The 26,792-nt window shown below is 46.7% G+C and overlaps 1 protein-coding gene across 1 annotated transcript in view; it reads left to right on the top strand.

Annotated features, from left to right (window-relative positions):
• Positions 1 to 510: 510 nt before the first annotated feature.
• NTN4 (netrin 4) overlaps positions 511 to 26,792 on the top strand; it is a 48,494-nt gene continuing 22,212 nt past the window's right edge. Inside the window, exons 1-3 of the mRNA XM_054055269.1 lie at positions 511 to 632; positions 4,834 to 5,363; positions 22,030 to 22,308. Of these exons, the coding sequence (XP_053911244.1) occupies positions 560 to 632; positions 4,834 to 5,363; positions 22,030 to 22,308 (882 nt within the window). The 5' untranslated portion in view covers positions 511 to 559. The remainder of the gene's footprint in view (positions 633 to 4,833; positions 5,364 to 22,029; positions 22,309 to 26,792) is intronic.

Here is a 26,792-nt window from a genome sequence, read left to right as displayed (position 1 = left end):
GGTTTAGTGGCAGATAGGAATGGTTGGACTTGATGATCCAAGAGGTCTTTTCCAACCTGGTGATTCTATGATTCTTTTCTATGATAACCCTTTCGGTGAAGACATTTTGATATGTAATCTGAACCTCCCTTGGCACGGCTTGAGGCCGTTTCCTCTCATCCTGTCACCTGTTACTTGGGAGAAGAGACCAACACCCACCTGTCCACCACCTCCTTTTAGATAGCTGTGGACAGCCATAAGGTCTCCCCTCAGCCTCCTTTACTCCAAGCTAAACAATCCCAACTCCTGAGTTGCTCCCCATAGCACTTGTTCTCCAGCCCCTTCAGCGGTTTCTCTGCCCTTCTCTGGACACGCTCCAGCACCCCAATATCCTCCTCGCACAACCCAATCCGGCGCTCGAGCTGTCTCCTCACCGCGCGCGCGGGGCGGAGGGCGGGGCGCGGGCGGGGGGGGGGGGGGGGCACTGGGCGCGGGGGGGTGCGGGCGGGGCGGCGCGCGCCCTCCCGGCGGGGCGGCGCGGGGCGCTGATGCCGCGCGGGGCGGGGGGGGGCGCGCGGCCATGGGGCGCGGGATGGGGCCGCCGCCGCCGCCGCTGCCGCTGCTGCTGCTGCCGCTGCTGATCGCCGGGGCAGGTGGGGAGCGGGCGGACGGGGTTTGCCGGCCCGCCGGGGGCCGCGGGGGCGGGGGGGGATAGGGCGAGTGCGTGTGTGTGCGTGTGCGTGTGTATCTGCGTGTGCGTGTGTATCTGCGTGTCTATATATGCGTGTGTACACACGCGTGCGTGTAGATGTGCGTGTGGATGTGTATATGCCTGTGCACGCACACGTGTGTGTGTGTATATGTCCGTGTGCGCGCGTCTGTGCGTGTGTGTATATGAGCGTATCTATGCACACACCGTGTGTGCGTGTGTATCTGCGTGTCTGTGTACATGTCTGTGTACACACACGTGTGTACGTGTGTATGTGCGAGTGTGTACACGTGTGCATTTATATGTGCGTGTGTATATATGCCTGCGTACACACACCGTGTGTGCATGTATACGTGCGTGTGTATGGAAATATGCCAGTGTACACACATGTGTGCATGTATATGTATATATGTGTGTACACTCACATGTGTATGCATATGTGTGAATGTATGTATATGTGTGTACACACACGTGTGTGCATACATATGTGCACATGTATGTATATATGCCTGTGTACATACGTGTGCATGTATATCTGCATGTATATGCATGTGGATATGCCTGTGTACACGCACATGTGTATATATATGTGCATGTGTATTTATATATACCTGTGTGTGCATGTATATATACGTGTGTACAGACACGTGTGTGTATGTATATATGTATATATCTGTGTCTATACACACATGTGTATGTATATGTGTGTATGTATATATGCCTGTGTACACACCATGTGTGCATGTATATGTGCGTGTATATGTATATCTGCATGTCTATACGCACACATGTGTGTATGTATATCTACATGTCTATACACACACGTGTGCGTGTGTACAAAGGTGTGCGCATGCACAGAGTATCTCACACTGTGCATGAGGTGTACGTCTTGTATATTGAGCTGCCTGCTCTGGTGGGAGGTGTCCCTGCCCACGGCAGGGGGGTTTGGAACTGGACGATCTTTAAGGTCCCTTCCAACCCAACCCATTCTATGGTTCTATACACCGCGAGTGCACGCTATACACACACGCGTATGTCTACATACGCACATGTGCACACGCAAGTATGTCCATACGCGCTGTGTCCAGCAGCTCCCAGTCGCGCGCTGCAGACAAAGCGGGGTCTGGGGGCTGAGCTGGAGGTGCTGGAGGAACAGGGTGTGGGGGAAAGGCGGTGTGGGCTCCAGAATCGCTTTGGAGTGGCGGTGCCCTGAGCTGTCGGGGTACGGAAGGCGGCGGGCAGGGTTTTCCAAGCCCCTTCCCGATGGATAAACACTCAGCTCAGCCCGCAGCAGGGTCCCACCGCGCCACAGCGGAGACAATTGGGCATAAACAGTTTGCATAACGCTTCCTCAGCCGGTCACAAGCTGAGTGCCAATTTTCTTCTTTAAAAAGAAGAAAAAACCCAGATGGGAAACAAACATTTAATCAGGCACAAGATATAAACGAAACATCACAAGGCAAGTGTTGCTAAAATGCTTAAGCAGGAAGCATATGATTTTCCATGGATGTTTTACAGGTGAGTCATGGTATTCGCTGCATGCACTTACTCATTCCTGAAGGTCCCAGACCGGTGGCATGCACGGGATATAGAATGGGACAATATAGTTGGGCAAATTCATTAAGTGCAAGGAAGGAAAAAACAACTTTTCCAGGGCTGTGGCGGAGCAGTCGTGAGCTTGCGGCTGATGGCATGGAAATCTTTGTGCTCTCGTTTGTGCTGTTATGGGATTCCTGGGGCAGCCAGCATTACACTAGAAAGCTGTTGCTTTTCATAACATGCGGTGCTCTGCGTCTGTCATGCAACTCTTTCCAATTCAAGTGAAAAGAAACACCCTTTCAAAGGGGGTTTCCTCCGCCCCCTTCCCACTCCTGGGATGGGAGTGGGATCCACATGCCCAGTAGCATTTCTCAAACCTCACAGAAGCCAAGGTCCCTGGCCCCAAATCTGGCCCCAGGTGAGGAAGGGACCCTCCATGCCTGGCCAGAAGGTGACCATGGTCAGTAACTGGAGCATAGCGGGAGCTGGGTATGATTGAACACTCTCAGCTCCCAGGGTCTCGCATGGGAATTTGGTAGCCAACCCCTCCTGGCTGGGCTCAGGCAGAGCCTTGTCCCCATCCCTGGGACAGCTACGCTGAGCCCTGCCACCACTGCAGTCATCGGGGAAACCTCCCACTGACCAGGTCCTCCGCCACTGCCCCACAATGGGCTGTAATTGGTGGTGTGCCCAAAGCAGAAGGACTTTGTGAATGCAATAATTGCAACTTGTCTCAGGGTGCCGACTGTGCCCTACTCTTTTTACCTCTTTCCAAATCTGCTTTGCTGTCCCACATCTGAGGGAACTACATTAAATGGTCATCTATTTGTTTAGCAGCGAACTGTGCTGTGATACATGTACCCAAAGAGTCAAGGAAAGCAGACAAAGACATAAATTAGGCCAACTCGTGACAAGCCTAACTGATAATATGATGTTAGCGCTTTGTTACTTACTCCTCAGGAGAGCTGTGTAGGTTAGTTAAAGTTTATACAACACTTTGAAAAGAATTTTCAGGAGATGTGAGATTACATTAATTTTACAGTTACATTTGTATACTCTTATAGAGTAAACATATTCTGCACGGTCAATAGAGATCATCAGAGACAGTTTTAACAGATCTCTGTAGGGAACTATCTTGACTGATTCACTTTAAATTTCTCAAGACTGCTTACCCAGTGAAATCCAGAGACTGGATTCAGAAGTGCTTGTTAATGGGTGCATAACAAGCAGCAGTCCACATCTGTTTGGAATAATCTCTGTAGAAAACCTGTATAGACCTTTGGTGGTAGGCATGTTTTCTTTCCAGAGTGCTTTTTGGGGAGCAGGAGTAGGAAATGCTGGAAATGCTGTCAGGCTCTGAGGGCTTAGCCTCTGCTAGTGCATAATATAGCTTAATTGCAACTGCGACACTAGACAAAAGCTGAATAAACCCCAAATAAAAGATTTAACAGATACTAAACTGAAATGACCTTTGGACATAACAAAAATGCTGAGATGAAGCCATAATGATCAGTGCACAACACTTGACTATGTACGACTGGGCCAGTGATAAAGAAGACCTTATGCACCTTGGATGGTTTGGCCTACCCACATCCAAGTCATTAGAGCTCTTTTTTTTTCATATTAAACACCTATGGTTCATCAAGTACAGCCTTGGCCTACTGTTACATTTATTAATAAAGACGTGGAGAGCTTCTAATCAAGCATTCCTGCACTAGGTGGGTTACATTGCAGATGGTTTCACACCAAACCCCATGGAGATTTTATTTTTCTTTGACACTAACTGTGGATTTTTAAATTGACGAGGCTTCCAGAGAAACTTGAACAAAACCCACAGAGCCTCAGCTGTAAGGCATCTTGCCAGCATGATTTCAACCAAGGATTTTAATTTTTTTTACCTCCTTTCCACACATCAGTGACAGCCTTCCCAAACTTAACTTCTATTCAACCCTGACCTCGGCAGCAGTTTGGGACTGTGGGAAGATTTGGGATAGGGATGGAGGAGTGGGAAAGGGGGGTGAAGATTTAAGATCATTGGTGGAAGGAGATTTTCCTGCCAGCTCTCACATCCCCGACACCTGAGCTGCCACACGGTGAATTGTGGCATAGCAATGCTGTCCCTCAAGGCTGTCTCCTGGCTTCCTGCCAGCATGCCACCTTGGCCACCTCTATGTCACTGGCAGCCCTTCTTTCTTGTGCTTTTCTCCCCTTCCCTAGGACCACCTGGATTCCCTTGGAGGCCTCGGGGCATGGCGATGGTCGCTGCCCCTGAAGCCCCAGCCCTGCTCTGTCTCCCTTGGGATGGGAGGGTGAGATGGAGGCATCTCTCCCCCAGTGCCGCCTGCTCTGCTCTGCAACTCTTGGTAGGGATTATCCCAAGTGCAGGGAAGCCCTGAGGGTTTTTTGTTTGTTTTGCTGTTATAGACACACTGAGCTCCACAGAGAGGAGAGCTAAGCAGCAATGCCATGCTCTCCCTTGACCCCTTTTGGGGGTCTCAGCGGAGCCAGTGTCCCCAAAAAGTGTACCGTGGGGCATATCTGCTCCTGATAGACCGGGGTGCACCCACCTTGGAGCCAACTTCAGTGCCCCGCTCTCTGCCTTGCAGGTCTGGGCAGCGTGGCCAGAGCAGGCAGCCCCTGCGAAAAAGCCTGCAACCCCCGGATGGGCAACCTGGCACACGGGCGGGCGCTGCAGACAGAGACGACCTGCGGGCACCGCACCACCGAGCCCTTCTGTGCCTACACCGAGGACGCCCAGCGCCGCTGTAAGCGCCCCACATGTGGCCGGTGCAGCAGAGCCCATGCGGGGCTGGCTCACCCCGCTGCTGCCATGGCAGACTCCCCATTCCGCCTGCCCCGCACCTGGTGGCAGGCAGCCCAGGATGCCCTTCGTGAGACCATCCGGCTGGACCTAGAAGCCACCTTCTACTTCACTCATTTGATTTTGGTCTTCAAGTCGCCCAGGCCAGCTGCCATGGTGCTGGAGCGCTCCCAGGACTTTGGTGAGACGTGGAAGCCTTACAAATACTTTGCTGCTAACTGCTCGGCCACCTTTGGGCTGGAGGATGATGTGGAGCAGAGAGGAGCCATTTGCACTTCCAGATATTCGAGTCCCTTCCCCTGCACTGGAGGAGAGGTAGGTCTGCCAGGTTTGAGAAGAGAAAGCCCTTGCTCGCTTCATCCCCCTTTTCTTCTGCAATCTCCTCTCCAGTGTTTACACTTCTTGTTTAAGTGCACCAGCACTCTTTGTCATCAGATTTATTTCATAGGGTGAAATAATATAATTCATTCCTTGATGATGGAGGCACCTCTCTGGTCCTCACTTTGCTGCCCTCATAATCCTCCCTCTTTTCTGAAAAACTGTTCTCCCCACACCTGGTGACCCCCCTACAGAACTGGAAACAAGGCAGATGCTGACGATTCCTTGGGAAAGCCAAAGGGAATGTTGTTCTTGACTGTCTTCTCCAGTCCTTGCAGTTGTGTCTTTTCATTAAAATTAATGGTCACCAGATTCACTTTAAATAGTTACCACCTTCACTGAGAAGTGAGCCTGTAACTATTGAAAATAGCTACCGACCACACTGAAGTATTCTTCCCATAAACCATAGTAGCCAGGTAATTAAGAAACTTTATACCTTGTCTTTTTTCCTCTGTGTCCACTTATGTGAAATGAGCATGAAAAAAAAAGAAGAAAACCATCACATTTCCTAAGAGGAAACATACATGTTGAAAATAGATGTGAAAAATATTATTTTTGGTATCAGAAACAGATAAATCATGCACTTGAAGGAGCTACTAATACTTCTTTTCCCTTTGGTGCCTAAGCCTGTCCTGCGGTACTGGAAAGCCTCTCCTCGGAACCACAGCCTTGGGGATGTCCTCCAGTGTCCCCAGTGACCAGCTCTGTACTTTAAAGGCTGCTCCCTCTAGTGGTCTAATTTAATGAGCTTGTCTGAAAGTTTAATTAAACTTAAAATTCCCCTCTGACCTAATAGAAAGAGAGAAGCAAATCTGATTAGTGAATCAGGAGGTCAGTTATATCATTGTAGTTTCTGCTGAGAATTGGCTTTGAGGTGAAAACCCAGTTCTTGGAGACCAGCGTTCATGACTGAGAAAAATCACCCGTTCAGACCCCTTTGCCATCTTTTGGGGTCACCTCTAGCCATGCTCTGGCTAGGAAGCCACTTTCTGCAGAAATACTGAGAGCAGTTTGTTTGCCAAAGTGCATCTCTTGGCTGTGTCTCAGGAAGCAGCCGATGTCCTGCTCAAGGAGAAGCCACTCTGTGCTCTCACCAGCTCGGAAACATGGATCTCCAGACCTGCTAGGCAGATTCAAGATGATTATTTCATTAGCCCAGCAAAGGGTTTAAATCAGATGGCTGGCAAGAGAAAGTGCTACCTTAGTCTCTTCTCCTGCCTCTCTTTGTTCTTGCCCTTAAAAAGCTGCCTCAACTACCTTTCACAGTGAAATGTAGAAAGGGGCTTATAAGAAAAATGCGGGGGCCTGTACTGACAGGACAAGGAGCAACGGTTCTAAACTTAAATTTATTTAGAGTGGATATAAGGAAGACATTGTTTATGATGAGTGTGGTGAGACATTGCAACAGGGTTCCCAGAGAAGCTGTGGCTGCCCCGTCGCTGGAGTTGTTCACAGCAGGTTGAATGAGGCTTTAAGCAACCTGGTCTAGTGGGAGGTGTCCCTGCCCATGGCAGCAGTGTTGGACTAGGTGATCTTTGAAGGTCCCTTCTAATCCAAACAATTCTGTGGTTCTGAGGAGGGGCTAACACCAAAGTGGGACCTAAAAAGGTAAAGATGGACATACTCCACTGGGAATTTTCCAGGCCCCCCAGCACTAATGGCAGCCTCCTATCCCTCCACATGAATCCATGAATGCCAGCCTGTGATAGAGGGCAGGAACTGAAAGCTATAGCTCTCAGGCCAGCAAGACATGTCTGGGGTACTCTGACTTCTGTGCTCCTTTTTCAGTTTTCATAAAGATCATTCTCAGGGATAAGAAGCTCAGGGCATTATTCAGGGCAGTATTTGCCTCGTTTTTCCTGCATAGCTAGCTCCCCTGTGCCGTTTCCACTGTGGTTACCCGGGTGATGGACCTGCACACCAGGATGGGGGCTGTGCCTGGTGAGAACCTGTACAAATCCTGACCTCAGGCCAGCTCCTGAACAGGTTGGTCTAATGCGTGGGGACAGCAGGATCAAGGTTACGTGTGTAGGAACCAAACTCTGTCTCAAGAAGAAAAGGAATTTGGTGGTGTTTGATGCATCTGCAGTAGCATGCTGCAAAACCAGGCTGTTTGCTGAGCTTGCTTCTGTGAGAACTCTTCTTTTTGGCATCTCTTTAGTCTGTGTTATTGCAAAGAAGCTATAACAGTCAAGATCATTTAACTATCCCAGGTTTTAAATAAACGTTGAGTCCAAGGGGCTGGAGCTTATAAGATTTTATTTATATGACACACTTCAGTTCCCTGCACTTAAACACCACTTTTTACCTGCAAAGTAATAACAGCAGCTCTCTGGTGACCAGATGGCAAGCCTGCATGCTTAGCAAATATCACATCTAATTTATTACAGTGTGCTACATTCCAGCAATTACTTCTAACTGCCAATAGCAACATGTATCTCACCTAAAGAAACATCAGAATTTTCTGTTCTGTTTGTAGTTATGTTGTGCTTTACTCCCACTTCTGGTAGCACCTAATTTCAGACATGTGGAAACAGTAATTTCACTTGAAACAGTGGTTTCAAATATGCAGTCATCTGAAATGTCCAAGTCTAAAGGGTATTGTTTAATTGCAGCTCCGTCACCCCAGTTTTCTTTAAAGCACAAACATAAATTCTGCAAGTGCTACTAGATTTCTTTTTTAACTTTAACTTTTCGGTTTTTAATTGCAATGTAACAACTGTAACCTGTGATCCAAACTGTGTTATCGCACCATCTGCATACTGCTTTCTCCCACTTCAAACATTTCAACACCACATGTGCTTTTCCAGGCAGAGAGTCAGGGCTTGCAGGATTCTGCAGGACGGTGGGGTGTCCGCACACTGCTGGCAGCTTGGTCACTGCTCTCCATCCCCTTGGATGAGCAATTTGGCTCGGGGAGAGGGGACTCAGGAGACAGTGGCTCACCCCAAACAGCACAAGAGCTTGGCACAGACCTGTGGCTGGTTGGGTAGGTGGTTTCTGGCTTTAGCCCTCAGCAGAGAGCAGGCAGTGCCCCGCTTTGAGGCAGCAGAACCTCGTAGTACTCAGGGGGTTACAGCCTCTTTTTAGTAAATCACTTCTGTTAATTTGGAGCAAAGTTGTAGCTGCTTCAGTTTTTATTGAAAAGAAAGATCAGGGCTTTTGCATTTCTTCTGCCCTCAACATCATGAGTCATTCCTTAGATGCCTGTTTCAACTCCTATGACAAAAATCCTCCCTCATCACAACTTTGCCATGATGTTGATTTTAAGGAGATTTATGATACCACAGAAAGCAACAAACTGCCAAGCCTCTGGGTTCATTTCGAAGACCTAGGGCTCAGAGCTTGTCAAGAAATGAGAGATGCTGAGCTGGCTCTGGGAGACGCATTTCATTTTTCTTCTATAGTAGAGCAGCCCTGGGCTTCCCTTTGTGGTCGTGGGACCAGGGTTTTGGAGGGCACTGGGAGACTGGTCTGTGTGGGACAGGGTGTCACCATGCCACGGTCAACTGAGCTGAAGGCCACCACAGCCTTGGGAGTAAGCAGTGGTAATGCTTATGCTGTATGTGGCGCTTGGCAGATCTACTGGTGGGTAGAATCACCTCAGCAGGGACTTAGCAGGTCTCTGCCCTTCCTCACTGCTGGTCCCTAACACTAGAAAAACACTGGGCATGGTTATCCTCTGCTTTGGATGCATCCGAGTCCTCCACCCTGAAGCAAGCATGAGCTGGAGCATAATTATGCAGCCCAATGGTGAGATTAGAAAGGAAAGGACAGATCTGAGTAGAAGTGTAAAGGAAAGAGGTTGAAGGCTGCATGGCACGGTACCAACGTCAAGAACATTGTGTTGATGCCCTGGTGTTGGTCTTACAAGCTTTGTTGGTGGCAGGAAGCATGAGCTCACAGGGCAGCACGTGCTCAGAGACTTTGCTGAGCTGAGCTCCGTGCCAGAGCAGCCTGACTGTAGTTTGGCCTCATGCAAAGAAGAATCACCCTTTCAGCAGCCAGGAAAGCAATGACTTTTCTGCATGAAGCCAGACAAAACATCGAAGCACATCAGTGTTTTAAGAGAGAGGCTAAAGCCAAGTTTTAGCCTGGATCATACAAATGTGCTACAAATCCAGAGTACTTCCACTGTTTTCCAGGGTGTAAACCTTCAGTCACGTTATTGCAAGAGAAGTCAGAACTGGATTCACCAGCCAAGCATAATCTTATCTAAGTAAACAAGATGCAGATATAAACTCTTCCAGCTTCATGCTCAGACAGGAATGCCAATTTTATTGCATAAAAGGCTAGCTTCCTTCTCATAGTTCAGATTGTATTAATATCTCTTCCTTTGCAGCCCAGTCTGATCGCTGTTAAGAGCTCATCGACAAGGGGCCCTTAGCAGATGTTAATTCTTTAACTGTGAGTGAGAGTGACTGTCCACTCTGCAATGCAATTATCTCATCTGCTTTACATTCCCATCTGTGGTCAATTCAGATTAACTCGCCTGAGTGTCCCCATTTAGACAAGCTCCAGCATAAAAGGACTTACTGAAGCAGAGTCTCCTTGACAAGATTTTAGTAAATTAGTAACTTATTTGAATGTTTATCTGTTCGGAATATTGCTAATAAATCACTTGGAGACCTCAGCCATTGTTGCTGTTTGCTATTAATAGGAGAGGCATATTTGCAGCTTGACTGAATTCCAGCAACAAATTCTATTGTGCTTTTAACTCTTGAAACATCACATAATGGTGTTTTACTGTGGGGGTAGGCAGGTGTCTTCCTGAACATTTTATTGATCTTACGTGCCTTCTATAGCAGAAAAGCCTTCAGATGTTTTGCCTTGCACCGTTACTGCATGCAGCTTGCCTCTGTTCCTTGAGGATTTGTCTGCCTGTCCTACTGGTTTTACCTGAAATTTGCTCCGTAGAGAAGTGAATTGTGTCCTGCTACTCACAAGTTTGGCCCTGTTAGGCAATGAGGAGCTGTAACACTCACTGACGCAAAGAGGATTTAAAGATGCTCAGCAATTTTTATTTTGGAGCCCTAAATTGGGGTTGTAGCAACACAATTGCAGCCTAGAAGCTTTTTCCCACTTTTTTTTTGCCTGCCTTTAGGCCTGAATAAGCTTGGTCTTAAGTTTATCCTTGCTGTCCTTACCAGAAGCTGCATCTCCATTGCTCTGAGATAGTCCAGGGATCTTGTGGGTCATGGGGCATTTGGGTTCAGTCACTTACGGGACCTGAGACTCCACAAAAAGTCTAGGCAAATAAGCAAGAATAACCTCAAAACCATCTGGCATGTCAGCCCATTAGAAAGCTGCAAAAAGGTTTTTAAATGGTCCTGGGCCACTGGTGTCTGCACAGAGAGAAAACAGATAAGAGTCCCAAACTGCTGAGAAGGAAAGAGGAATCCTGGCTGGTGTTCAGCAGTGCTCAGGACATGTGAGGACATGGCTCGTGAAGTATATTTTGAAGTCCCATCTCTATACTTCGTAGATGTGCGTTTTGTAGGGAAAAAAAAAACCCTCTTTAACAGCATCTTCATTCTTTTTTCATTCCATCTTTGGGAAAATATGAATTGTCGGGCTTTGTACAAAAATGCCATATGCAAAGGAGAGTCAGTTCAGCTAGAGGCCAGGGGTGATGGCCAGACTCAGCCCAACTCTTTGGATTGTATCAGTGAATTTAGCAAGACACGGGGGCTGTTATTTCATAAGCACAAGTATAATGGTTTCTAGGATAATAGTTAATGAGACAACGTGAACAAAGTCAGGCTTGAGTCAATGGAGTGATGCAGGAAGCTAGACATTAAAAGCTGCAGCAGCTGACCATTCAGCATGGTTTGGCTGGTGGTAGGGTGTGAGAGCCGAGCAGATTGTGTGGATGCCAAGTGGGATGCTGTCCTCCTACCATCCACCTGACCCATGCCTCTTGGCTCAGCCCCCTGGCACCCAGCTTTCCCTCCCAGAATCAGAGCCCATCTTCCTAAGCACTGAGCAGGGTTTCCACTGGCTTTGACACATTGGGGTGAGGAGGAGCTTCTGTCTTTAAACAATGGGGTAGCAAAATGAAGATTCAGGAAAAAAAAAAGGAAACCTGGGAGGACAGGAAACAGGAGCAGTTCCGGGCACATGTGGAGATGAACCTTTGGTCTCCAGGGAATTTGCCATGAAAGGTACTCGCCCTCTAGAGTTCGGTCACCACTGGGGCTGAACAACACAGCTGCTGTTTTCTGGACACTAACACCTGCTTTTTCAGGTTTCCATATGCCTAGTATGGAGGGGCCCAGGGATGATGCTGCCAGTCCCTGGGCCAGGTTGTGACAAACCCTTTCCTTTCCACTGCAGGCAGTTCTAGGTCAGGGATATGTCCCTTTGCTGAGCCTCCGAAGTGCTCAGCACCTCTGGTGGACCAGGGCATCTCAGGGGCAAGACACTTTTCTAACCTGCCCAGTGATCCTCCATGTGATTCCTTCTAATGCAGCTAGCCCACAGGAAGGTCTCATCGTCTCCTTTTCTCCCTGGCTTTCCCAAGGCTTTTGGCACTTGGAGGTTGGCCCTCCGCTTGGCCAGCTCTTGAAATGCAGCCGCTTCTGGGATGGAGCATAGCCAGTGTTTAACAGTGCGTATCAGCGGTCCTCTGTTCAGAACAGCAAGTTTCTAACAATTGCAGATCAGGGCTTCTGGTTCAGCCTCCAATTATGTCTAAAACAAATTATTCCTCAGAGGGAGCTTGACCAGTCTGTGAAAGGGGGTATATTGTAAGCTGCCAGCATCAGGAGGGAATAGGTCCCAGGGCTCCAGGAGACCCTTTCCAAACTTCTTATGTAGGAAGTGAAGAGGACTGTACCCACATGAAACAAGAGAAATTTGGGTAGGCAGGATTTAATTCTCTAACTTGGCATCTAGCCTTGTTAGCAGGACTATTGCTTCTCTTGAGAAAAGTGCCTCCGATTTCAGCGGTGCAGCCAGAGCCTCTCTTCAGGCACTGCACCCCACTGCTTCATTTCACAGTTCATTTTTGGCGTGAAGGGAGGACTGGCTTACTTATTCAGCTCCCAGTTTACTGGCTGGAAAGTAGGGCTGCCATGTTTCTCTTTGAGATTCATGGATTCAAACAGTTACATGGAAAGTGTGTAACCTAAAGCAGTGAATAGACATATCTCAGAAGTTTTGGATCAAAAGCTCATGGGGACTGTGATTAATCGCCATGCACAATGAGTGTCAGCGTGAGATATCCAGTCTACCAGTGTTCAAAATCCTGCACAACTGGTGAAGTCTTCAAATTCTCCCTGGGCAACACTTCTGGGAAGAAAAGAAGTTAATGTGAAAACCAAACTTACTAGACATGTATGCCATGACTCTCTTATCACCAGTCTTTCCATGGCATCCCTCACTGCTGTGGTCAACATCTACAGCCATGGGCTGAAAGGGGGCTGCTGTTTCTCATGACCTTTTCGATCGTGTGTATTCGCATATAATTGACAGATGTTCCTTTTCCAAAAATTAGGTGTAGCTTGCAGTAACTGAATGGTTTAAGCAGAAAGTTCTATAGACACAAAGCCTTTTCATTATAGACAAGAGCAATTGAAAAACGTTCATGAAATCTAGTTACTCTTAGGTTGAAAGAAGTCCCCCTGATGCTTAGTCCTGTCGCAGGTAGTGAAATGCTACCCTGCTGCCTTGCAGGCTTTTTCAGTGGTGCATCATGCTCAAAAGCTGTTGAAGGAGTTGTTCTGCAGCTCTGGGGAGTGAGCCAGCTTTTCTTACAGTCCTGCCTATAAACAAGTAAATCCAGTTCTCTGTCTGGCTCTTTGGGGGTAGCACCAGGTTTTCTTGGTCTTCTATATGCACAACAGGTACTGCCGGCAGGGTACATAGATCTTTGTGGGAATAGGGAAAGGACGGGAATTACTGGAGGGAAGAGTATTTGAATGCCATCTTTCTAACGGATGAGTCAAAGGACTTCTTCATATCATCAGCTGAAATGTACTGGTTCATTTTGCTATGCGGGATAGTGCAGCCTTGGAAACAGTGATTCTGGAGGTGAGAAAAAAACAATAATTATTTTCCTTGGTAGTGCATAGCTGATGATCTCTCACATCTAAAGGGGAAGAAACTGAGTGTTTCAACCTGTTTGATGAGTGAACATAGTGATTAGGCAAAATAAAACTATAAACTACCAATTCTTGCAGGAGCACTGTTAAGTGGAGGTGAAGAAATCCAAATGTTTTGAGCTGTTTTGAACTGAAGAGAGATTTTTCTGCTAAAAATATTACTTCTGTGATCATCGTCTGCATGAAGACAGGCATGACCTAGCAGTGTTTCATTTTCATCTAATGAAATGTTGAAGGGGAGCTGAGAACGTGGCTGTTGTTGAGGATCCTGGAGAAATCCTGAGGCTCTTGCCTAGCTCTCCTCATGCCTTTTCCTGCCCCCCACCACCTAGCTGCTGTGCGTAAGGAGGAACTTATCCCATACAGCTTCTTGCTTGTGAGAATGGCATAAGAATTTTCGGATGGAGAGACAAGGGATTATTTGCCTCTTTTTATGCGCTGTAAAAGACTGCAGAAGGACTGTAAGCATGGGCCAAATGTTGTCCTTTGTAAAAATATATGAAGCAGCCGTAACAGCTGCAGAAGTGCCATTTCTCCAGAGTCTTGAGGAGCTCAGAGGCTGCTGCTGGTGGTTCACAGTGAGTTTCTGTCACCTTTGCTTGGGGAGGTGAACAGAGTGCTTCACTCTGTAGCCTGAAAGACAGGCTCCACTGCTCACTGTGATCTTAATCATAGAATCATAGAATGGCTTGGGTTTAAAGGGACCTTCAAGATCATCCAGTTCCAACCCCTGCTGCCATGGGCAAGGACACCCTGTACTAGATCAAGTTGCTCAAAGCCTCGTCCAGCCTGGCCTTTAACACTTGCAGGGATGGAGCTTCCACAACCTCTCTGGGACACCTGTTCCAGTGCCTCACCACCCTCACAGTAAAAAATTCCTTCCTAATATCTAATGTCTCTGGTGGTCCCCTCTTTGCAGTGGCGAGGCAGGTTTCCCAATTTCTCTTGCACTTTCATCACACCCATGTGATGCTGAAGTGCACAGTGTGAATGTGTACATGCAGAGGATGGTCAGACATCTCTGTGAGAAAAAGAGAGGCTTTTCTTCCCTGCAGTCCACTTCTTCTGACTGGCAGAGAAACAAAGTGTGTTAGGGCAGCTGGTGGGTGATACCTGCCCGGTTTAGTCTGATGAACTTCCCACACTGTGTGAATTATTCGTAGCATCTGCCAGAAAGTCTTTTTTTAGCCTAGGGTCATTGCAATGAACATAGAACAGAGATGTGCATGGGTTTCTCTCTTAAAAGCTCTTTTACCTGGTATGGCAATGCATCAAATAAGTCTATTTTGTCAATAGAGTGTGCCAGCACTGTGGTTCTAGCAGCCTTCTTCACAGAGCAAGGAGTCTACTAGAGTGATTTTGTGAAGGAACAGGGTTGTTTTCATAAAACTTTTAGGATTTTAGCGCTTGTAAGATATATCTCCCAAATGCAGTTGAAATTAGGCATCAGTTTCAAAAGTTTTTAGGGTGGACTGATAGGCAGATGCATAAATACACATGCAGTGCAATGGCATAAGGCCTGTTTCAGTAGGGAACTAATCTAAAAGATATAGGAAGGCTCCACAAGTGAAACACTCCTCTGCAGACATAGCTCTCCCCACTGGGAAAGGCCAAGGCAGAAGTTGACTACACTGATGAAGAAAATCCCTGGAAATTAAAATACTGACCAGGAGGGTAGATGCCAGGAGGCAGTTAAGCCCGCAATATTGAAACTGGGAGACAAGAAAAACCTATCCGCAAAGTTTCTTTCTCTCTCAGAGATGTATGGTCAGGGACTATGTTGTTGTAGGCACTAGGTCTGATGGTTAGACCATGCATCTGACAGATGGAGCACCTAAGCTTCTCCTGCACTGACAAGGCTGAAGGAGCCCTGTTAAACCAGACAACTCGTGTGCCTAAGGCTTCCTGCTGTAAAAATGGGTCTCCAAATGCATGAGGGCAGGTACGACTGTTGCTGCTCCCTGTAGGTACTAAATAGCATTTATTGTTGTGGCCTGAATCTCACCTCTAGGCACAGCAAACCTTGAAAGTCAAACCATCCTCACATGTACAATAAGACAGTCTTACCTCAGCATGTGTTGTTGCGTGTTAAGCTTAAATGCTCTTCCCTGGGAAGGTGCAGGAGGATGAACATAGAGCCATATCAACCCCAAAGCTCCTCTGCACCATTGAAGGGTAACTGAGCAAAAGCGTGCGAAAGAGGTGTGAGGACACCCACTTTGAAGTGGGAGGACCTGGCTGGTGCTGGATTTCTGCAGCTAAATTTGCATTCAACTCCATCTGCAAGTGAAAAAAAAGAAAAGTTCCATCAGGCTTTTGTGGTGATGATGACTTTATTACTCCTAATGCAGTTTCTTGGGTGGAAATTGAAAGCACGTGCTGTGGCAGGTTGACATTATAGACAGCTCCAGTGGGCACACGGATCTTGAATCATTGTTATTATTTTTTCAATTACTGATTTCTACCAATCAGCCTTATTGCCCCCTGTGAGCTTTCCATAATGCTTACTTGAAGAAATTATTACTTTTGACTTTTACATCTATTTAGAAGGAAATCTTAATAAGCCCAATGTAATTTCTCGGCTAAGCTTCTCTGAATGAGACCAGACAAAGCTGAAAGCAGTTGCAGCTTTTGAGTAGTCCCTCGGTTTGATGGGCAGTTTGATGGGCTGGGCTGGCTGTGGAGGGAGGACGGGGGGACAAGCCATGGGTGCTGGCATGCAGTAGCTGGGGTGGCAGAAGTGTCCAAACAGCAAGTACAGCATGGAGCATCTCAGCTTAAGCTGCAGTTGTGCACAGCTGTGAGTAACAGCCAGAGCCTGTGGGCAGGAGCAGATGTGGGGTGATGCTGGCGCACGGCTGGAAATCCTGAATCTAGGAGGTGAGGGATGAGGGCTCCCTTTCGCCTTAGCCCCAGTGCCTGGCAGGCAGTGCGTAACCTCAGCCATGTGCCAGACCTGAGAGAAATTGTTCAGGAGGCAAATGGATGACTTCCCTTGACATGCTGGCAGAGCTGAACCACTGCCTGTACTGACTATATTTTCAGAATGTTGTCCAGGCGCTAAATAAACAAGATAGTTTCCAGTGATGTGGAGATTCAACAGGGCCCCGTAATATAGGCCAATTAGCCACACTTTTATTTAGTACCCACATACCAAGAGACACTGCAGACTCCTAATGCAAACCTTAACTTTTCTGTTAAACATTTACCTAGGCATTTCATGTCCTTTTGTGAGGTGATGCAACGTCCCTCATTGCTTTCACTGTCTATTTGGAGAAGACAACAAACCTTACATCTTTTTATTCTTATTATTCTTTTCCTGTAAAATTTATTGAAAATACTAAGACCACCAGCAAAAATCAAGCAGTACTGGTTTTATCAAACTGAGCCTATGAGCTAAGTAGTTGAATCAGTAATATGGATAGGTCATTTGTTATTGAGTGCTTGTAGGTGCATTTTCATGCATCCAGGTTGGCCGATGCAGGATGGAGTCCATCAGTCTTTTTTAGAAAGAAACCACAGACCACTTTATGCAGAGTTACCACCTTGGTTTTCATTTATAACAAAACAAAAATGTGGTTATGTTTATAATATGTGTATACTGCTTTTATTTCTGCCTTTTTCCTGTTTGTTGGCTTGTTCCTGTGTGTATAACCTTCTTGAGTCTCCCATCAATTTATTTCCTCTGTCTGTAATTTACTGGAGGGGGAAATTCTGATCAAAGCCAAGCTCCTGGTTGGAGATTGGTGCCTCTAGCTGTGCACTGAGACAGGGGGAAGGAACACGCACACAGGGCCTGGAGGTCTCTGCCCACAGCTTCTGTGGCTGTGCGTATTGCTGAAGGTCTGTGGATCACGTCTCCTCAGTGCCATAGGTATTTGTGACCCAAAGGGCCCCATTTTATTGCTGTGGTTATTTGTATCTTGAGAAAGGTCTGAGCCCCTGCAGCTGCAGCAGGTGGAGGCTCCAGTGGTCCAAGATGCGCCTGTGACTTGTCAAGAAGGCTTTGCTAGTGGCAAATCTTTCATTGGTTTTGTTGACTTCCTCAGGCAACTTTGACTTCAGAGCCTATTTTGTTGCTCTCAGCATCATTCATTAGCATTTTCCTTCCCACTGTGGATATATATAAAGCTGTCCTTTCATTGCCTCTCGAGTGTAAACATACTAGGGTACTTCTTGCAAAGGCACTTTTATGTATTTATAAATTGAGGTCATTGTGGTGCAAGCGGTTACTTGAGTGCACCATGTACATGGCTGCTGATTTATTTATATACAGGGCTACATTATTGCGTCTATGGAATGGCAAGTAGCAAAGGCTTCTTGCGCCACTAAGACAGAATAAAGTGAAGTAATCGACAGAGCAAGAGCTGCTCATGACAGCCCATAGGGAAACTGAAACGCTGTGGCTATCTATTAGAGGCTGTCTATGTAACGAAGTGCCCAAACTGCAGACAGTTGGAATGGTCTTCCGGAAAAGCAGAATATTTTTACTCCGTGGCATGTGCAAGGTGCTGCAGGGCAGCTTCTCTGCTCTCACTCCCTTGAGAAAGGAGTGGGATTTTTCCTGCCACCACTGGCAGGAGGTGAACCTGACCCTCTCGAGACATAGCAGAGGCGTTCCTCATTCAAGGATTGAAGTCTAAAGATCCTGTTTTGGCTGTGTAGTGAGACTTCACCCCCACCAAAAAATCCTCTGATCACTGTAAGGTGCTTTCTGGTGAGGCTCGCTGCGGGTGAATGGCCAGATTTTGCTGCTGTTGCTCCTTTGCCAAGAGAGTGGATGCATTCCTGTGCTCATGGTGGAGCATTCTCCTGGCAGAGACCTTGCGGTGTGGAAACAGAAGTGGCATCATCTATCAAAAAATATGTTCTCCTATAGCTCATCAAGCTATTTATCTCCCTTGTGTAATCACAACACAGCTGTCTTTGGCAGGACCCTTGGGTATAACTTCTTCCAGTGCTTTTGGGATAGGAAGAATAATGGACTTAATGGCTCTGCAAGCAGTGACTTCTCTTGGAGCAGGTGGGAACTGCTGTCCCCCCCATCAAGTCTGGCAGAGGGGCTGCCCTGACACCTAAAAAGCTGACATAATACGTGCCAAGACTGTGACTGCAGTGGTGGAGCCACTGGAGGGTTTGTGTTCTTGTAAGCTGAAGTTAGCGTGCATGTTTTCTGTATGGTTTTAACAAGATAAACCCAGAAGGCCTCAGGGAGTTGTTGGAAAGAGGAAAGATGGCTGTGGACTAGACACATCACCACAAGCATCACAGGACGGCTGAGGTGTGCTAAGCCAACAGAGTCAATCAGAGGAAGTCCTGCCCAGTGGCACCAGGGAGATGATGGGCTTGCAAAACCCCGTCATCAGATACACATTTATGTTGGCAGCACATTCTTGTCAAATCCTGCCTACATGCTTTCCCTGCTTTCTTAAAAGTTAAACAAGTCTCTGGTTGAGAGGCCTCTGACTGCAGTTACCAGGGACTGCTGGCAGAAATGTAGGTATGAAAACCTCAGTCAGGTCTGCCGTGCAAACCATGGTTCGTTCACAGATGGGATGCTGGAGACTACGGCTGGTGCTAGCAGTGGGACAATTACATGGAAAAGTCCAAGGACAAGTAAACGCAGGAAGGCTGTTACCCACCCATGAATGTACGTGGAGATGAGGTGCTGGCAGCACAAAGGTAAAGACCCATAACAGCTGTATGAGGATGACATGGCCACAATGATGTGTTGACTCCCAAGACAGGCAGGGATAAATCATCAACGCTAACAACTGAACAGGGAAATCCTTCTGGGAAACACATCCTTGACCCTGTTATGCAACCTCTAGGGGCTCCAGCTCAATCTGCTAGGGCAGAGCAGTGAATTGCTATTTGTATGGTGTCCTACATGTTATAATGACTGGTTTGTATTTCATTAAAGCAGAGCTACTAGCATCCAATACACAGAGATGAGGATGTTTACTGCCTTGGCAGCGCTGAGACCAGGCTCGTCCCGTTACATTGCACTGCTGCAGCGTACAGCATGGCTCTGAATCCCGGGCCAGGGCTGCTGGGCACAGCCGGAAACATACAAGGCAGCTGGGGGGGAGCAGCCGAGAGCCTGCAACCCCTGGGAATTACAGATGGGGCTCATATTTAGCATCACTGTTTTCAAGTAGCCATAAAAAGAAATGTTTGTAACATTTTAGGGCCTGAGCGGGAATACTGGCTCCATTGAAATCAGAATCATAACTCCCCCTGAATTCCACACAGGCAAGATTTAACTCTCACAGCATGAAGGCACTCAGGGTTATTGATTCCTTGTTGTGATATTCTTTACTAGAGCTACAAGCATCAATCACATGCATTAAATGGGGATAGATAAACAAGAAAACCTGAAAATTATGAGAGGAGCCTGCTGCTGCATCTAGCATAAATTATTCACATTGATATATTTCCTTCACTGCTCTCATCCCAATCTGGATGAACAAAGAATTCTCTGAAATGCAATATATATAATTGCAAGGAACCCAAAATGCTAGTTTTTACAGAAAATTCTTAGCCTGGTAATTTTCCATCGTCTCCACTAAAAGAAAATTGATGTCTCCAGTTTGGATGTTTTCCAGGGAATTTTATTGCTGTATCTGAAAGCATCTTGTATTCACAAAGCCTCTAATGAGTCAATGTGATCAGAATGACATTAATTTAAATTTGGGTAAATAACAAGTCTTAGGGAGAGGTGCTGGGCCTGAGGGTTTGCTTGAGTTTCTGTTCATCTGTGCTTGATATTTTTGTTTGAGGAAAGCAGAAAAATCTCTGTAGATACATTTTCTCTGAAAGAGAAGGAAAAAAACCATTTGAAATGTGTTACTATTTATTAATATCCGTCATCATACTCAACATTTTTGCAGAAGGGGCATACTGCTCAGCAGCCTTGCCCTCTGACTGCTTTTCTTATTAGCCTTCTCCTTTTTCAGCGTCTTTCCAGCAGAAGATGCTGGAATACCTTTGGGAGGGAGCATCTGCAGGATAGAGGAGTGGGGCTGCAGCTGCGACGTGCTTGCCAGTGTTCAGCATCCAGCACCAGCACACTTCAGCCCCGCTGTCACCGGCACGCTGGTAGCAACCGCACTTGGCAGACTGATGGGATGTGCAAAAGCACACTGCCACCATTCAGCTCCAAAATAAGCTCTAAATCTCCCTCCAGGCTGGGACAAAGCTTCCACTGGCTGTATCCTGGCAGCTCTGGAGAAAAGCCAGGTCCCGGTCAGGAGCAGTGCCAGCAGCGGCAGGGCTGGTGGAGGTGACAGCCGGCAGGCGAAGCCCACAGCCAGACAAGCTGGGATCGTTATTTCCAGGATATATAAATCCTGATTAAATGAAAGGGAAACCTTCACTAACTGAAGTGTATCAGCCGCATGCTTCAGGAGGAGCAGATTTAGAGAAAGGAGGCTGTGATACCTGTAAGCAGTGCCAGCAGACTCATGCTCTGCTTCTCTCTGGGCACCCTGCAGCACCTCCTGGCAAGAAATGGTCGTTACCTATCGCTATCACACACCATCTTACTGTCCATGGTAGGCTGACTGGCATTTCTTGGGGCATTGAGTAGTTGTCAGCAAGGCAGAGGGGCAGTTTGAGGAGGTTTTAAGCTATTGCTGGGAGCAGTGCATCAAGCCATTAGACTATGTCACACCCTCAAACACTCAAGTGACTGATTGAATGTTGCTTACAAATACTGTAGTTCCTCAAGCTTTCAGTGCCTGTTCAGTGAAGAGCTGTTAAACTACTTAGAAAGTGTCACTGTAATGTACCAGTGACTAATGTCATAGATGTGTCATTTTATGCCAGTGCTAGTTATACAAGATCTGTGCTGTTTCTGATGTCTCACTGCAGGCAGCTAGACCAACAACTTTAAAATAAACCTCTTTAAGAAAATTGGTTATTTTTATCCAGTGCTCTCAGTTTTCGGCTTGAGCCAATATTTACCTATTCAATCAGATGAAAGTTAAAATAAAGACTGACTGATAAGTATTTGTTTAAGTTCCACAAGCCCCCCACTTTTCTTTCTTTCTTATCTCGGTTTTCTCCGCTATGAGCTTGCTGTCACTAATTGCCATACCTAATCACTTTTGCACTAGGAAACAGACTGGGACTGATAGAAGCCAAATATTTGGAAATCTGAGCTGTATTTGTTAAAAAGTACACCCATTCTGGGAGAGGGAATGTTAATGAAGAGTCACCCACCTGAGCATTGCCTTCAGCATGGACGGTCCCTACACTGGGCTGCCAGACTGCATACCAGTGGCACCCAACTCTGCCTAAAGTGATGGCAAAATTTTATTTGACACCCATAGGGTCTCAGTTTCATGTGGAAATGGGCATAGGGGATTGCAGGGGGTTGCTTTGCTCCCACCACTTGTGGAGGGGGAAGAGCATCAGAGGATCCTGGTGTGTGCTCCTGGGGGATACTCCTACTAACATCGAACCCCTTTCCCATGCTGCGTTTCTCTGCCCAGGTGATATACCGAGCCCTGTCACCGCCTTACACTGCTGAGGACCCATACAGCGCAGAAGCGCAGGCACAGCTGAAGATCACCAACTTGCGAGTGCGACTGCTGGAGCGGCAAGGCTGTCCCTGCCTCCCGGCGGACCCAGACCCCCGACCCTTGCCACCCCTGCACTACGCCATCTACGACTTCATTGTGAAGGGCAGCTGCTTCTGTAACGGCCACGCTGACCACTGCGTCCCCGTCACCGGATTCAAGCCTGTCAAAACAGCTGGCGTTTTCCACGTGGTATGTACATATGCCCAACAATGTCCGCACAACAGCAAAGCAGAGTTTCAAAATAATAGGGACAGTTTAGAGTATGGTGTAGGTCCAAGTATGCAGTATTTGACATGTGAAGCCCTGAATTCCAAGCATGGGGAGCAAAAGCAGTCTTTACAAAGGAGGTGGTCTCCACACCAAGCTGAAGCACTGGGCTTCTCTTCTGCCTTGGTGTGAGGTCCACCAGGACTCTCATCCTTCAAGGAGTCTCCACAGTAATTTATTTCAAATGAATCTTTAAAAAAACAGTGAAATTGCTAACTCCCTTCTTCCCCCAAACACTACCTTGCAGTAACACAATATCTAAAAGGTAATAAATGAAGGGCATTTTGGTGATGGAGAAGGAGGAGAGCTCCTCCACAGGTTCTAGAACAGAACCCCAGTCCTCCTATGTCCTAAAGAAGTGAGAGCCACTAACCTGTTAGGGGTGGGAGGCACAGCAGCTGCCTGTGCATTGGGTGCCTGTGGCATGGCATGTCTGCACCCTGCCGGTCCAGTGACACTCATTGCCGTCAGCCTATCTTGTCCTTTCTGTCCATCTTGACTGGCTCTGAAGATCCCGGCTTTGCTGGCACAGGAGCAGTAGGAAAAGCCAGGGCGGTCAAATATTGCGTCAAATAATGTTAGAAAAGAAAGATCATTAAAAAATATAAGGCAGTTAATAGAGGTAAAGAGGTCTGGCATTTGTCCAGCTCTTTGGGGAACTCTCATTTCACTTAAATGATGGTCTCAGACATGAAGCAGACAGCATGTTTCCCTTCTAATAGAGCCCGTCTTGTAACATCTTGAAAATATACCCATTTGAAAGTGTACAGTCCTATGATTGATAAGGCTGTTTCAAGTAGCTCTGCTCTGCTTTCCATAGATGTTCCCTGAGTGAAAGTCTTTGAAAAGAGCTATTTGCTCAGGATTATTTTGGTGAGATACAATTGCACATGAGCGTGCCTAGGAGTACTGCTGAGAGTTGTAACAGAGCCTGCAGCCAAATACGCTTCTGGTACAGCCTATGGAAACCACAGTGCTCAGGTAACAGGCGATGCTGTGGGAAAGAATCAAGTGCCAAAACTGTGCTGAAAACCAAAGCAAGAAGTAGCAATAAGCTCCTGCTCTGGCCCTGAGGGGACTGGAAATTAAACTCCTGTTATAAATATGTGTGTGGCAGGAGTCCCGAAGGTGTCTTTTCTGCAGTGAGGCTGGCTCATTTTACTGTGCCTTACCACTTATTCTGCATTTCCTGTAAGGGATGTGCCCGTGTAGTGGTGACGTAACTGCATAGTTTGCAGGGAGGCTTGGGGAGATATTTCCTCTCCCAATACCAGTTTTTCCATCACAGAACCAGGGCAGCCGGGCTGAGCCTGGTCCATGCCAGGCTCCTGCCTGGTGCAAGGCTGCTGTGATGCAGGGGCTGCGGTGGCACACAACTTGTGCATACCAGGCTGGGGTGTGCCAGTGTATTTCTTCAGAATGGGAAGAGAGGATTATTTCCACGATGACAGCAAGACACGTGCGAATGACAGAAAAGGGGTGCACGGTTCCAGGATCTGTGGCTGCTTAGCTGGGAAAAGGCAGAGAAACTCCTCAAAAGAGGGTAGGATTTCAGAGAGGAAGCATTTTTTATACATTTCAACTGAAAAAGTCGCATGAAAGATAGTTCTGAACAATAGCGGTCTATCATTCCAGTGTGAAAAGGGGACTTCAGTCTTGTCTTTATGAACTGTATCTACATGGGGTCTTAGCAGAATCTTCATCATAAAACCAAGGACAGCAAAAGTGGGGAAGCACATTACCGTTTCACAGTATGATTATAAAAACTGGCTCTGTTTTTATGCTTGTTTAGACCTGAACACTCCCAAAGAATATCCCCTAAGTTAAAGAGTTAACATAAAAATTTATGCAAGTTTAAGATACTTTTTTGAAAAAACAACTTTTATGAAGGAAGTATGTGTAAGTTTTCTTAAACTGCTACTTGGTCTCAGCCCACAGGCAAGATCTTGGCTGCCAGCTTAGTTTCAGTCCCTGCTTGGCCAGTGGAAGACCTGGATGTCATATATTTGTTTTTCCCTTGGGCTGCTCTGGACAGTAAGCTGGGATGTCCTGACAGCGCTAGGCATAGCTGCCATGTCTCAGGCAGATCTCACAAAGCAAACAGAAGCATTTCAGCCATCTCACCCAGAGATGGATCTAATAAAGCCAAGCAAGGATACTGATGGCTGCTGCTTAGGGAACTTTGGTTCAGGGACCTGACCTGGAGGACCAGAATGCTCCTCTCAGCTTGGGACATTGGCTCAGCTTGCTGCCATGGGATTCCTTCCATCGGATGCATTTTTTCTCAAGGGCTGGGCCATCATGTGCTGAGAAGCTGACAGTTTTAAAGGTAAATATTCTGCTGAAGGGAGGCTAGAAGTCCAGCTTGGCCATGAGATAATACTGACCCAGAACATCCTTGGGTCATGAGGGTTGGATGCAAACAAGGTGGCTTTGTGGACAAAGAGCAGCTCCTTACAACCCAGCAGAAACAGCTCTGGCTCCATTCACTGAAATGGGTTAACTTTCTTTGCCCTTCTCTTTCTAATCCCTGTCCACACATCTTTCACTTGCATCAAACAGTGAAACCAAATGAAGCCACCTAGTTTTGTTCATCCTTTTGTTCTGTTTTCCCCTCAGTGACAGTTTTAATAACGTGATAACAGCAGCTATCTTTGCTCTGAAGAAGGAAATTGGGAAACTAGAACTTAGGGATGAAGATGCTTCAATGGACTTAAGACATGTGCCCAAAGCGGTTTGATGCGGTGCTGCTGCCATACCAAAATGTCACTACTGCAATTACACTTAAATATGTCTTTAGTAGTCCAAGGTGCTGTGTCAGTTTAAGTCAAGGATTTTTCCAGGCACTGCGCTGTATTTTCTAGGCTCAACAGACAAACCAGTTAAGGAATCTGATCAGTGAATACATCTGAACTTGATTTCTGGCAGCTGCCTGACAATTAGGCACCAAACCCCAAATTTATCTCACCTAATTTTAGGCATGTGTTTGATGCACCCAAGTTAGTCAGCTGATCCTCCCAGGCTCTTCCTATAGTTACGAAGGAGTGCAGGGATACCGTATGGTTTGGATCCTGGGTAGGCTGAGCTACTGTGCTAAAGCACTTTGTATAGTCAGGCAGGTTGAATGTTCCTCCCCCTTCCCATGTGGCAAACCCAGTGGCTGTTATAAATTGTTATCGTGCTACTGACATCAAAAGATGGTGAAGGTCTTCTCCAGCAGCACTGACAGAAGCCTATTGTACAAGGAATTAAAAAAAAAAATGCATCAGACAGCCCCCACGCCCTGGACTACAAGCTTTGTATTCTTTCACAAGAACGAGATAGGATATGAGAGTTTTCTCATGCATAAATTTGGTTGTCTGGTGCTTTGGGAAAGAATACCTCCCTGCATGCTGACAGCAGTCAGTAAGCATTGGTTCTAAAATTGGCACAGTGGTTCGAACACAACACAGTTTAAAAGCTATCGTTAGAGACTCAGCATGAATGCTGTGATTTTCCTTTAGGCTGATATGATGACCATTTTCCATTAAAATAAAAAATTAGAGAAAATACAATTTTAGCAGTTCCAAGAAAGAAACTCTATTAAAAGCACTTGCCCCTCCCAGATTTTCTGCCTACTTACACTATCAGATCTTTGGGACGTTGATTTTCTTTTAGTGTGCATTTGTGTTGCACTCTATATAGTGGGTGAGTTCTTGAAATATAAATCAATTCATAACAGGTGACTGAAAGCATTTTTCCATCAGCGCAGTATTTCTTTCTCACTGCCCAACTTTTTGGAATATGATACATAGAGGCAAAAGGATTTTATAGGATTTGACTAAAGAAAAAAACCCCATGTATTTGCAGTCTGAAAGGAAGTGTTGGAAGGTTATAATTCAGCAACAAAAGGCTCTGGAAGGAAGCATGCCCTAGCAACTGTCTTTGTATAGGGAAATCAGTCACTCATTTATCTTACAGAAGTCAACTTTTGTAACGCTGTTTGCATTGTGGCCTCTAATGACTGACTGCGATGGGGCTGTAGAACTAAGAAGGCCCTCCTACAGTGTGAAAGTGAACTGGGATGTAAAGACCCCATGACAAAATGAAAAATGGTATGAGAAAGATTTGCTCCTTAAATGAATCAAGGGCTGTGTGAATGCTTAAAGCGGTGAGACATGCTGGGAATTGTGTTTGTGTACTTAGTGATGCTCCAGAGTGACCCGAGTGGGTATGCCTTATAGTTAAATGGAAATGGAGGTAAATGAAAAGGGAGGAAAAAATGTGCCTTTTCCCTTGTCGATTCATGGAGGTCACATTCTGCCATCAGAAAGGTGCCAAGATGCTGGCAAAATCCCTGAGGCTGGGTTCATCATTTCCCCACTTTACTTTGGGTTCCAGGAGAGTTGCGGGGCTGATTTCTCAGC

The sequence above is a fragment of the Cuculus canorus genome, chromosome 1 (assembly GCF_017976375.1).
Source record: "Cuculus canorus isolate bCucCan1 chromosome 1, bCucCan1.pri, whole genome shotgun sequence".
Taxonomy (NCBI): domain Eukaryota; kingdom Metazoa; phylum Chordata; class Aves; order Cuculiformes; family Cuculidae; genus Cuculus; species Cuculus canorus.
The sequence above is the reverse complement of the archived record's forward strand: the minus strand, read 5'-3'. Positions and strand labels throughout refer to the sequence as shown.